The following is a 12674-nucleotide window of genomic DNA, read 5'->3' as shown; positions in this document are numbered from 1 at the left end:
GCCTCAGCAGCGGCTACCACCCCTGCAGTTTGCAGCCCGCTGTGCCTTAACACACACAGTGTTGTCTATGTCACGAGTTTTGCCCATCAGCAGCTTGAGGAGCAGTTCCCCCCAAACCCCTGCACCTATCACCTTGAAACTTGGCAGGCTTTGTGGCCTCACCAGGGGCTACCACCCCTGCAGTTTTCACCCTGTGGTGTAACACATACATGTGACATGAGTTTTGCTTTCAAGAATCTTGGGTGCAGTTCCCCCTGAACCCCTGCACCAAAATTCTTGAAATTTGACAGGCTTCATGCTCTCAGCAGAGGCTACCACCCCTGCAAGCTTCATCCAAATCAGACAAAAAACAACAATGTTATAGATATTTCACTAATTCCCCATTGCACCCTATGGCTGGATCTCCGAGGCGGCTCCGAAACTTCGGAGCCGCTTCGGCCGGATCGAAGCAGGAAACCAATCCAGAGTTCCAGATCGGATCCCTGGCATCCGAAGCAGCCGGATCCAAAGCCAGATTGAATAGCTGCCTACTTGCACAGGCCTACCTCACAACTGTCTTTTCACAACTTACTTAGGAGAGTTTAGAAATTGTTGGAGTTATTTAATCCAGCTGGGTTGACACAAATAAAACAGCCCTTCACACAAGGAACTTAATGAACCCATTGACTAAAGGGAAATATGAACGTTATATTCCCTGTAAGTGCAAGAACATATATCCTTATTGCAAAAAACAGACATACTAAATCTCTTATTACATTTTGAGATTTGCCCTGTATTTGAAGACCTATTAACTTCCACTCCACTAATACAAAAAGATATAATTTAACACTAGAAGAATGACAATGGAAAAAGTCAAAAGAATTTAAAATTAGGAACTAAGGTCAGGATAAAGTATAACACTTCCTTGCTTTTTGCCCTTTTGAAGATTTCACCTTCCTTCCTCCCATCAAAAGTCCATGACATTTGGAGATAATCATTAGTATCTTAAAATATCTAAAAGCAAAACTGCCAAATACAAGAAGTCAGTAAGTCTTAAGTAACACAAGAAAAAGTATAAAAGTCTATCTTAAAAGGGGACACAAAATATTGTTAAAAGATATGGGGAACAACAAGAAAAAATATATTTAGGCAGCATGAATAAAGCCTAGTCTTCTTTTTTTATTATTTCACAAACAGGTTAGGCAAATTTAGTTGCGTGTGCGTGCACATGTATGCACGCACACAAACGTAATTCCAGGAATGGAACAAAACTATTTTTCAGAGTCACGGGTGGCAAACACTGGACATTACCCAGCTACTAACTTAAAAGATTTCACCCTAATGACAAATTGCTAACAATGTGTAAACCACCTCTAATATTTATTCTAAAAAGTGGGGTGAGGGGAAGTTACCTGACAGCAAGGAATTCAGACAAAAGGCCCCTACTCCTGGTGAAAGCAAGTGGTCAGTTGCCAAGGTTTCTGAGAAGCTTCTTGTACTCATTTTGGTAGTAATGATATTCACAGCAAATCAAATCTCCACCACAGCCAGCAAGGATCACTGCAGGGAATGGGACACAGGGGACATACAAGGGAGCAAGTTTAAGGTGGGGGAGGGGGAAAGGAATAATACAATGAGAGAATTTTAGCTAAAGAGAACTACAATTATTTTTTACACATTATGACAGTAGATAAATTGAAAGGAAATTGCTCAGTGTAAAATGTCAGGGGAAAGAAAAATCTCCTGAGATCCATCACTTAGTGACACTTCAAAACTGCACCTGGTTTAAACAAATAGCTGATGTGGAAAGTTTTAAAAATTCAGAGGAACTTCACATTTCCTAATCTAATAAATTAGATACGTCTAAAAGGTTTAAATATGTATCATTTATAAGCACCCTTATACCCAAGCAGCACAGAATTATGCATGGATAGTCCAGATAAACAGATAAGAAGTATTTTCATAGTAAAAGTATGCTAAACTTTTTTTTCTTTCCAGTTTTGTTTTGCTGGGCCTGAATTTTCCTGACTCACCCTGGATCACTGATTTTCATTCCACATAATGTCCCCAGCATGCTAAAAAAAAAAGTCACATCTAAGGGCCTGGAGAATCTACAGAGGTTTGGTAAAGGTGAGTACATTTTGTGTAATCAGCATGGCAGGACTGCAATTGAACCACGAACGTTGGAAGTTTGTTCCAAGACTTCTAGGCTCTTTGCTTCAAGGTCAGTAGCCTGGAAACACTGATTCCCAGCTTGCAAAGGGGTTCTCTGAGCTTTCACATCCCATGCTGAGCCTGTCAGAGGTGCAGCTCCCAAGAATTTCAGGCTCCTGCCTTTAAAGCAGAAAGCTTGAAAGCCGTGGTATTGGAGGGCTGTCCTAGACCTCCTATTAAAACAGACTGCATGGCAGAGCTCCAGCTGAGCTATGGACCCTGGCACTATGGGCTTCAGAACAGCCTGCCAAGAAATAGCTTGGTCTCCATCATAACCCTGGCAGCAATTTAATAGAGCTGGTCAAACCCAACTCATTTTCACAAAACATTTAACCTGTTCATAGAACACATTTTCCATTTTTCACCAGAGAGTTTGACTAGTTTGAATCAGAAAGGATCTATCTGCACTTGAACTTTTTTAATATGTATATATTACACTTTAAACTGCCTCTCACTTTACAGACAACAATTTAACACACAATTCTATATTCTTTAAGATGGAAAAAAAAAACCTTGTATGCTACCTTATTGAGAGTAGCTTATATTTGCCAAAATTGTATATTGAAGGAGTATTCAGAAATAATAGTGTGAATATAAGGCACAGTTTAATTTCTGTCATGCATACTTTGCAAAATATTCTCATGAAATAAAATTTATCAGTCAACTGCAACTGAAATATGCTTCGTTGTTATCGTTTTAATTATTGATACGACTCAGTGAAGCTTCAAAACAAATGCTCACATAACATGCAACTAAAATCTCATCAAGTAATCTAGGTTCTTATTCTGTAACATTTAAGTGTGTAGTTAATTTAAACATGGATAGTTTTACTGACTTCTGTGGGAGTGCTCATCTGAGTAAATTAAATGCATGTATAAATGTTTTCATGATCAGTATTCAAGTGTTCAATTAAAGACAAAAATAGCAACATGTCAAGCTGAAAGCTAAGTAATCAAGGTGTGCGGGCTTTTTTTTAGATCAATCAAAATACTATTAAAACTATAGGACAGTTTATTCTATTTACAACACACAAAAATATTAATAGCCATTTGAATACAATATTGCTAATACTAATGTAGTTACTGGTCAAACATTTTTCTATCAATAGAACAACTTGGTATTTCACATCAAAAAAGCTTTACTTCTGCAGTGGTTTCCAATTTAGGTTTTCAACTAAGGATACCCTTTCCTTAAAATGCTGTAAAAACTTTGTAAGTTATTTATTAATTCTAGTAAGTATAAATACACTGCCACAAAACACATTTTACTGGTTCTGAGGTTTTCTTACTCACCAGCAGGAATCAAGTTAATCTAGGTATGGGCTTAGCAGAAAGCATTTGCTAAGCCACTTTTTCTATAAAAACAGGAGAAAAGTGAAAACAAATAATTCCATATAGGAATCAAGGGAGGGCGAAATCTTTCTGACTGCACTGAAATTCCACAGATGATCAGCTTAAACCCTGACACAGGATACATGTAATCATGTAACCAAACTTGGATAGTGTTACAGGGGACCTCCACCCCTGTTACTAGGAAAGGAGAGAAGCCAGGGCAGTTTGCAAAATGCCTAACTGAAAGGGGCAGCAGGTGTGGGTGGCCAGGTTAAATTGAGCTGAAGGACCCAGCCTGCAGATTCGAGGAGACAGAACACACAGCTGCTGATCAGGGGTCCAGGTTGTCTAAGGACATAGCCGTATTGGTCTAAGAACCTGGGCTACTGATCAGGGAGTCACTGCAGCATCCAGGCTATGTTCAGAGTGAGCCGAGTTAAGTCATCAGAAGGGCATGGCCTGGATGTATACAAGCCCAGTCTCTGGTCTTGGGCAGTTGATCTGGCCCTGGCTGCTACAATAGAATAAGCTCTAGACAATACTGATGTTGGAAAGGGGTTGCAAGTCAGGGAAGTACCTAGGAATCTGAGAAAGGGATAGCTACTGGGGGAAGGCTTGGCAGCAACAGACATACCCAAGATAGGGGCTGAAATCTGAACTTTTAGTTTACAGTGGTTTACTGTTATTTGTGTTCACTTTTAACTGGAGAACTGGATTATAGCTATGGGGGTGGCTAGGAGGCCATGTGCCAGGGGATTGCTCTGCTAGTTGAGACCTGTTCTGGGCAGGAATGTGAAAAGCTAAGGCCCAGCAACCAAGGTCTGTGACAGTGGACGTGGGCTATGGGGCTCAGCCAGAGAAAAATGCCTAAAGCTAGGGAGACTGAATCACAGATGAGAGTTTTGAGGCCTGAAAGGCTAAGTGTTGGTTTGCACAGGAATTCTTAGAGTGCATGAGGCTGGACCCCTGAGGACCCTACCCAAGTGTAAACAGATTTCCACCACGAAAATAGCACTGCAAATTGATGCCATGTTTGTCACAGACACTATTTGTGGTGCAACAAGGGGTATGGTATGGTATGGACATCTGTTTACTTGCCCTTTGTACAGCTATAAAAATCTTTTTATGCTGGCACAAATGTGACCTCTGTTTCCACCCTCAGAAACACTGGAGAGGAATCAAGATCCAGCAAGCCCTGTAGCTCTGATAGTCCATAATTAGGGACCTACCAAATACATGATTTCATGGAAATCGTGTTATTGGCAGTCTCCCGTGAAATTGCCAGTTCCCCGTGAAAAAATGCAAGGAACTGGCGATGTTCAAAAAAATATCAAAAAGCTGTCTCCTAAAAAGGGAAGGGGAGGGAGGGAGCAAAGAGAAAAAAAAAAAGGCAGACTCTACGTCTCCTGAAGCAAGGGAGGGGGGGGGGGGGGGGGGGGGTGAGAGAGGTGGGAAAAGTTCCCATCTCTCTGTCTCCAGAAGGGGAGAGGGGAGCAGGAAAAAGCCAATCAAAAGTCCCTTTCTCCTGAAAGGGAAGGGGAGGGAGAGAGAGCGCCCCTGCCCTCTGGGGTGTGTGTGCATGCATGTGTAGGGAGTGCTGCCTGGCTGCTAGGTCCTGGGAGCCTGCTCTGGGTGAGGGGAGGGGGTGAGGGCAGAGGGCAGACAGAAGCTGAAGCTAGAGCCCTGGCACTGTGGCAGGAGCCACCCGGCTGAAGCTGCTCACCTGCCCGGAACAACGTAGCACGGCCTAGCATGGTGCAGCAGAAGCAGCTTCCAGCAGGCTGTTCCCAGTGCAGCTGCAGCCAACCGGGTGCTGTTCTGGACCCTTGGCCTCCAGCAGCAGCTCCTGTTCTTGCTCCTGCTGCACCCTACTGCACCACTGCTGGTAGGAATGCAGGGACCCAACTCCAAATCCTGGAACTGGAGGCAGGGGGCACAGAGTAGCACCTGGCTGGGTTGCGGGCACCAGCGGGCGCACAGCATGGGCTGCCCCGGCATAAGTGAGCGGGGCTCAGCCTCATGCACAGCGCTGCAGGGGCAGTGAGTACCGCACTGCCCTGGGAGCTCTCCTGCATACTCCCCCCATCCTTCCTTCCCAGCTGTGTACTGGTCAGGGCCTCCCTTGGTGCAAGCAAGCAGGGCATGGCCTCACGTGGAGTGCCGCAGGGGCAGCTGTGGGCCAGATCCAGTAACCTGGCAGGCCAAATCTGGCCCGCAGGCTGAATCGTGCCCACCTATAAGCTCGGGCTTTCAATTAATGCCTGGGAGAGGTGGGACTCGGTGTCCCTCAGCTGATCAGAGGCAGGGGTGGGAGGGCACTTTGTTCTGCCTTCAAAATAGTGGCCCCAGCTGTGATGTGACTATGAAATTGGGGGCCCTGGCTGTGTTACAACCGTGAAATTGGCCTCCAGGGCCTGTGAATTTGGTAGCTTCCTATCCATAATGCCTCCCCGTAACAATTATTCATGTTTGTCGCTTTCTCCAAAGAGAAAATGTTTTCTTTAATGTTTCCTTGATTTCTCTAGTTCATATCACACTATTTAAAGATTTTTTGTATGCACTGATCATATTAATTGTCAAGTAGTCTATACAACCCATAATGTGGTTTTCTTGAATAAATATGACATTAATTTTATGTGAATATGATGATATGGAATATAGTCAAGAATAGATCCCTCAATGAAGCTCTAAAGTGGGATTAGACTAATATCACACCTATTTACATAAGAAAACCCACTTCTCTTTAAGACCATTAAAGATCAAGACAAACCGTACTGTAACAATGGAACCTAAATATCTTCATATCTTACCAGTGATCAATATACTCTAGACTTGAGGAGAGAAAAATGGTCAATAGTCCTGACAAATATCAGTGTGTCTGTGCAGGTGGGTTTTTTTTGTTGATTTTCCCCCCTTTTAAGTATGTAATTATTATAATGCCTAATCCTTTAGCCTCATAATTAAAGGGACAGTATCTATTTAATGGTTCTCAGCTGTGATGAAAGCTCCACCCCAAATCAAAATGCACTGGAGAAATTAAATAATAAATGGAGTACAGCATTTAAAGAAACCATGATCCTGGGTTTCTTAATTTATTTTTCCCTCTCAAATATTTAAGTTCTCCTATGAGTCTTGCTCTTTTTCTATCTAGTTCTCCACTTAAGTTTGAATGTCGCCAAGTACTTTCATGTAAATTAACTTGAAGTATGCAGTTTCCACTTTTTTGACATGCTACATATTTTGAATCTTTACAAGCTCAGCTAATTATATAGAACAAATAAAAGGATAAGATAACTTCAATATAAAGAAGAAGAGAAGCTGCAAAACACACCATATTAGGATTCCTCTGCAAACTCTAAATCAGCAGCCAACTATACAACTTTTCCCGCCGAGACAACACCAAAGTAGTGAATACAGAATTGAGGAAATAAACTAACAAAAACAATCAAACCAACCCTTCCTTGCTCAGTGAGCACGGCAAATCTTAAGAGTAGATTCTTAAGAGTGGGAAATCTTAAGAGTATGAACAGATATTGTCTTTGGAGCAAGATCATCTGTACCAGAATGTGTCCCAACGCAGATTATCTGCTTCAATGGCATTTATAGATACATCTACAGATGCCAGGGCTTGGTCCTGCAGTATCAGGCCCCTGTTGCTCTCATGGCTTCAGGGACCTAATACAGTGGGATAATGGCCCTGGGTGCTGCACCCTGACTCAGGGCACACCTTATGCAGGTTCCCCTGCTTGCTGTGTGCACCCTGGATTGTGGCAAAGCAACATGTGCACCACAGGAATTCCCTGCAGGAGGTGTATGTGCATGGAAACCCCCAAGCAGGTTCCCCTGTTTACAGACATGTGTCCTGAGTTGAAATGCAGGAACCTGATACATGTACCATGGGAGTCCCCGCACAGAGGATTCCTGTGGTGTGCAATAAGCAGAGATCCTTCCATTTAAAATGTCACAAACTATGGCTACATTTAGTCTCTGCAATATGTTTGAATGCTTAGGGCATGACAAGGGGCTAGAACATACGTCTGTTTGAAAATTAGGCTGCCATAAACATTTGGGGGGCAGGGAAGGAGGGAGTCCATCAGGGGCGGAGCCAGAAAGAGGGGCGATAGAAAGAAGGAGCTGGGGGATGGGGACACACACTACCACATGGCTCCAGAGCCCCTACAGCTACTGCTACTGCTGGTGAATGCAGGGCATTTTTTTTTTTGTTTTGTTAAGTGAGGGGATGCTGGGGTGGGTGGTGCAGCAATCAGCAGGGGCTTGGGGATTGGGTGGGGGATGAGGCCAGGCAGGGCAGCCATTGCAGGGGCTGGGAGAGTGGGCAGGGGATGGGGCTGGGCAGGGCAGCGATCTGAGGGGCTCCGGGAGCAGGTAGGGGATGGGGCCAGCGGGACTCCCCGCATAGTCACTTCCTCCCTTCTCCAGCCCTCCCTCATCCCCTACTTACCGGCACGGAGCCCGGGTCCAGGTCCCTGCATGGGCAGTCAGCATGCTTCAGAACCAAGGCGAGGGCCAGCCATAGAAACGCTGTGGCTAGCTACCACAGCATTTCTGTGGAGGACCCAACCCTCTGGTTGCCTGTCCCGCTTTTTTTGCCCAGGGTATTTTTTGACTCCTGGATATCCAGGGATTTCATTTTTCCCCCACGCTGCAAACACAGGGAACATTTTTTTGCTTCCAATACGTGCCTCTTGCAGCATCTCAAAGGGCTTTGAGACGTTGCAACAGGCACTTGCACGCTCGTCTGGACGTGCCCCTAGAGGCCATCTACATAATCCAAGAAGATGGTTACAAGCGGGGAGCAATCCTTGATAGTCAGCTTTTGAAGGGAGCCAGGTTTTATCCTTTGATGAATCGCATGTCTGCTACCAGAGACAGTCTTCTCAAATACACCCTAACGTACAGCTCAAATATTTCTGTAGCACACATACCAACTGGGTTAGACTAAGGGCCACGCTACTTTCTGGCACACAAGACCTATATTTTGTGGCAAGAACTCCTGATTTATTGTTTGCAATAGCACCACATCAACTGAATAAAATATAAAAAGGAAAAACTTATTATAATACTTTGTCCCACTTATTTTTTTAGTATTTGCTCTTGTAGGCCCCATAATGGACTAGGCTTTGGATAAGCATGAAATCAAAGTATGATTAAAAAAAAAAGAATATATGGAAAATTATACAAATAAAGTACCCTATATTATAATTGGCAATATGTCAATAATTTCCACCCTCTACCCCTGGTTAAATATAGGCATTTATCCATCGATCCTTGTCAACCATAAAAAGTGAGTTCTTAACTTTGCCACCTTAATATTGTTCTTTCAAACGTTTTTTACAAGTATTTTTTCAAAGGTAAAAATTAAAACAAGTTCTATTACTGCAACTATTACAAATACTTTTTCGTGCACCATCAATTGACTTTTAACCACAAATGTCAGCTTTACAGCATAAATTTTTACCACTTAAAACAACTGATTCTTTACACCAAGATGATAACCTTCTCCCAGTTCCAGCTGGGGTACAGATGGACCACTGGTCCCTTAAGGACTGATCAGAGGAGAAGAATGAGGGGCAGAAGGAACACAAACTGTCTGCCTGTCACCGATCACAAAAGTTCGAAGCGGGACCTATGAAAGAAATTTTGTGAGGCTGGTACATCCTGCTAGGGCTCCCTCTTCATTTTGAAAACAGGAAATAGGGGTAACCTGATCCCACCCCACCCTCCTCGCCCAGCTTGGGGGTCTGTACTCCCATTGTCTCCCCATAAGCTTTGGTTGGAGGAAAGTCGCGTCTTATGTGGTGTCCCCAAAAGGAGGGATATATTATTGGAGCCAGGGCACTGAGTGTGGTCTGGGTGAGAAAAACTGAGCAAACTCAGCCCAGCTCCTTCCCCCACAAACAGGAGTAAAGGATCTGAGGAAGAGAAGTGAGAAAAGGAAAACAGCAATTTACAAGCTCCCTCAAATTTGTAACTTAGTAAACAATGAATGAAATTTTGTGCAACAAAGGAAAAGTACTTCTGTAGTCTGAAGACTATTTCCTTGAAAAACTATCAAAATCTGCTGCAAGCAATGCAGATTCAAGAGTTCTTCCAAAGTAGCTGTAAGAAATGTTAAACAACCCAAGTATAAGGAAAGCTAGTAGGAACGCTTCTAAAAGAAGAAAAAGCAAAAAACAAAAACAGTCATGATAATGGACAGCAGCAATCTGGCCTATCTACAGAAAATAAACTATAGCGGCCTCTACATTAAGGCACTGCTATCTCTAATCTTTGATTAAGCAACTGTAAGTCTCTGTTCAAAGTTGTGTTGTGCAGAATAAAATGTAGGCTTGGAGATTTATTTTAGAACTGTTACCAATGCAATCCAAAACCAAGAAAAGTTTGCTGTTTGTAAGACTGGTTACAGTCTTGTAGAAACTCTGGAAAGTACTGCTACAACAGCGTATGTCTGAGACTGTACAGAACCCGCAATTTTGTGGAAAGGGTGATCAGACTCTTTGTTTTTGTTAGATCCGTTTCATTTATCCAGGCTCTCCATTTACTGGCTTTTCTTTAAACTTCTACTCAAAGCTGACAGTCAGTACCCATCTATCATCTGACGTAATAGAGGTGCCGATTCCTTATTCCTTTAATATGATACCAGCTCCTCAGGGCTCCATTGTGTTGGGATCCAAATACTCTTATATGCATTTAGTTTGAACATTTGATGTTTAATTGTTCAAACTAAGGATATTTTTCTGTGATGTAATCCAATTAATTCCATCACTTAAGCAAATGGTTGATAAATGCTGATTGCATAACTACAAATTTCCCTCCAGGTTTAACGTAAATTTGTTAGAAATTACAGCATTTATTCATGTGCTGAGATTTACCTCAGAATGTGGGACAGACCCCTCACTACTGAGAACAAGCATGAGAAACAACACTGAAGTTTAGTGCACTTCTCCTTCGAATGCATAAACACATCTAAATTAATCCCAAAACTATGACAGAGCTCTCAAACTGGGTTAGAGCTAACTGTTTCATTAGTTAGAAATTGTCACCTAACAAGCAAGTTGTAAAACAACTATTATTCACAGGACAGTTTGTTCCACTTTTAGCTATAAAGCATTACTATACCAATCATTCCCACTAAATTAAGTTTTTAAATCTCCTGAAGGGAAAGTATTTCTGATATTACCAGTCAGTTTTCTCTCTCCTCTATCAGGAAAGCTTCTGATGAAATGAGCTTCAGCGCATGGAAGTTTGTGCTATGCATCTACTCTGGTTAGTCTGAGGTGCACATCTACCCTGCCTTTCATTTACTGATATGCCAACTAAACATGATATCAATAGGAAAAACTAAATATGGGCCTAATCCTGCCTCTCTTGCTCATATTAAGCACAGCCTTCTTCCATAAGCAAGCCTACTCACTTCAGAATCAGTGCAGCTGGCAAGGTCCTGTACCGGTCTTCTAAATGTAATACGGGCAGTAACCACCTCACACTAATGTAAATTTGAAGTTGGTAGGTATAACATAGCAGAAGGGTTTTTTTGTAATCTCCAGCATTTTAAAATTCTGATGTTCCAATGAACCACAGGTCACGAGAAAGCAACTGATTACTTTTTGTATTATTTGTAATAACCACAGGGCTTAATTCTCACCTACTATATGTGGGTGTGCACATATTTGTAAATTTAGCTATTGCTCACACAGCTGATTTTACATGTGCCCATATCATATACATTCTAGAGCAGCGCTTCTCAACCCGTGGGTTGTGACCCAAAAGTGGGTTGCAAGAATATATGAAAGGGCGGCAAACAAACTTTAAAAATGGATCAAAAAACTTTAAAAATGAGTTCTCCTTTAAAGGAGAAAAACGTGGGAAACTGTGGGGCTACAAGGGGCTGTTGGGGCCCCTGTGTCCCACACACACACACTTTTGTCCCACCCACACATAGGAGTCTGTGGGTGGGGGGGCACCGGCAGGACCAAGGGGCTGTTTTCTACTTAAACTATTTACTAGGTTGGGACTGGCTATCAATGTTTACAAATGGGTCCTAGTACAAGAAAAGGCTGAGAATCACTGATCTAATGCTCACATAAAGATACAGAGATGGGCATTTATTTCTCCTTTTATGGTACATAGAGTTTATGATCTAGCGGACAGAACGCTACATTACGCAGCCTACAGAAGCTGTATGCCTCTGAACAGAGATGATCTTTCTGTAGCAAACTACTACTATTAGTAAATTGAGGAATTGACTCTACAATGTGCTAAACTCCTTCCACTGAAGCCAGAAGGGATTGATGTTCAAGCAGGTCAGCGCCTCAAAGGATCAGCTCTTAAACTACACCCTGTGCTTTCACGCCCGAGTATGGTTAGAAAAATGACTCAGTACAAATGGAGTCTTGGTCCATTTCTATTCTCCCGACGTCCAAGCGCGCACAGGTCAAAAATCTGATTTCTCAGCTGAAATCCCAGCTATGAACTTGGAGAAACACACAAGGCAATCACTTCCTCTTCAGTCCAGTGTGGCCACCACTGATGTTGGAGAGGCAGCCAAGCGTCTGCCATCACAATGCAGCTGGACAGAGGGGCTGACAATACCCAGGGTAAACCGGAATTCAACCGCCTGGAGCGGCTGCACTGACTTGGTTTTCGAGGAGGAGCCGTTTCTTACTCCAAGCAGCAGCGACAAACACAAGCCTCGCTGGAGAACACATGCGGAGCAGGGGAGAGCCGCAGCGTCTGGCAACTCCAGTCAGAAAGATCAAGGCCCCGCACTTCCTAACCACTTGCCTCTACCCCTTGCACCGAGGTGGCGAGGAGGAAGGAGGCAGAAACAACGGGGTGTTTACACGGTGCTCACCGATGGAGCAGTCCGATCGCTCCCTGCTGGCAGCCCAGTCGCTGGAGAACACATGCGGAGCAGGGGAGAGCCGCAGCGTCTGGCAACTCCAGTCAGAAAGATCAAGGCCCCGCACTTCCTAACCACTTGCCTCTACCCCTTGCACCGAGGTGGCGAGGAGGAAGGAGGCAGAAACAACGGGGTGTTTACACGGTGCTCACCGATGGAGCAGTCCGATCGCTCCCTGCTGGCAGCCCAGAGCTCCCGTGGCGGGGAGGAAGCCCGCACTGCCCCAA

General features: G+C 43.6%; 1 protein-coding gene across 1 annotated transcript in view; it reads right to left on the bottom strand.

Moving 5' to 3' along the window:
- UHRF1BP1L (UHRF1 binding protein 1 like) overlaps nucleotides 1-12674 on the bottom strand; it is an 81374-nt gene that overhangs the window by 68187 nt on the left and 513 nt on the right. The window contains exon 2 of the mRNA XM_025204189.1: nucleotides 12400-12440. Coding sequence (XP_025059974.1) covers nucleotides 12400-12440 — 41 coding nt within the window. The remainder of the gene's footprint in view (nucleotides 1-12399; nucleotides 12441-12674) is intronic.

This window comes from Alligator sinensis, unplaced genomic scaffold, assembly GCF_000455745.1.
Source record: "Alligator sinensis unplaced genomic scaffold, ASM45574v1 scaffold154_1, whole genome shotgun sequence".
NCBI lineage: Eukaryota > Metazoa > Chordata > Crocodylia > Alligatoridae > Alligator > Alligator sinensis.
The sequence above is the reverse complement of the archived record's forward strand: the minus strand, read 5'-3'. Positions and strand labels throughout refer to the sequence as shown.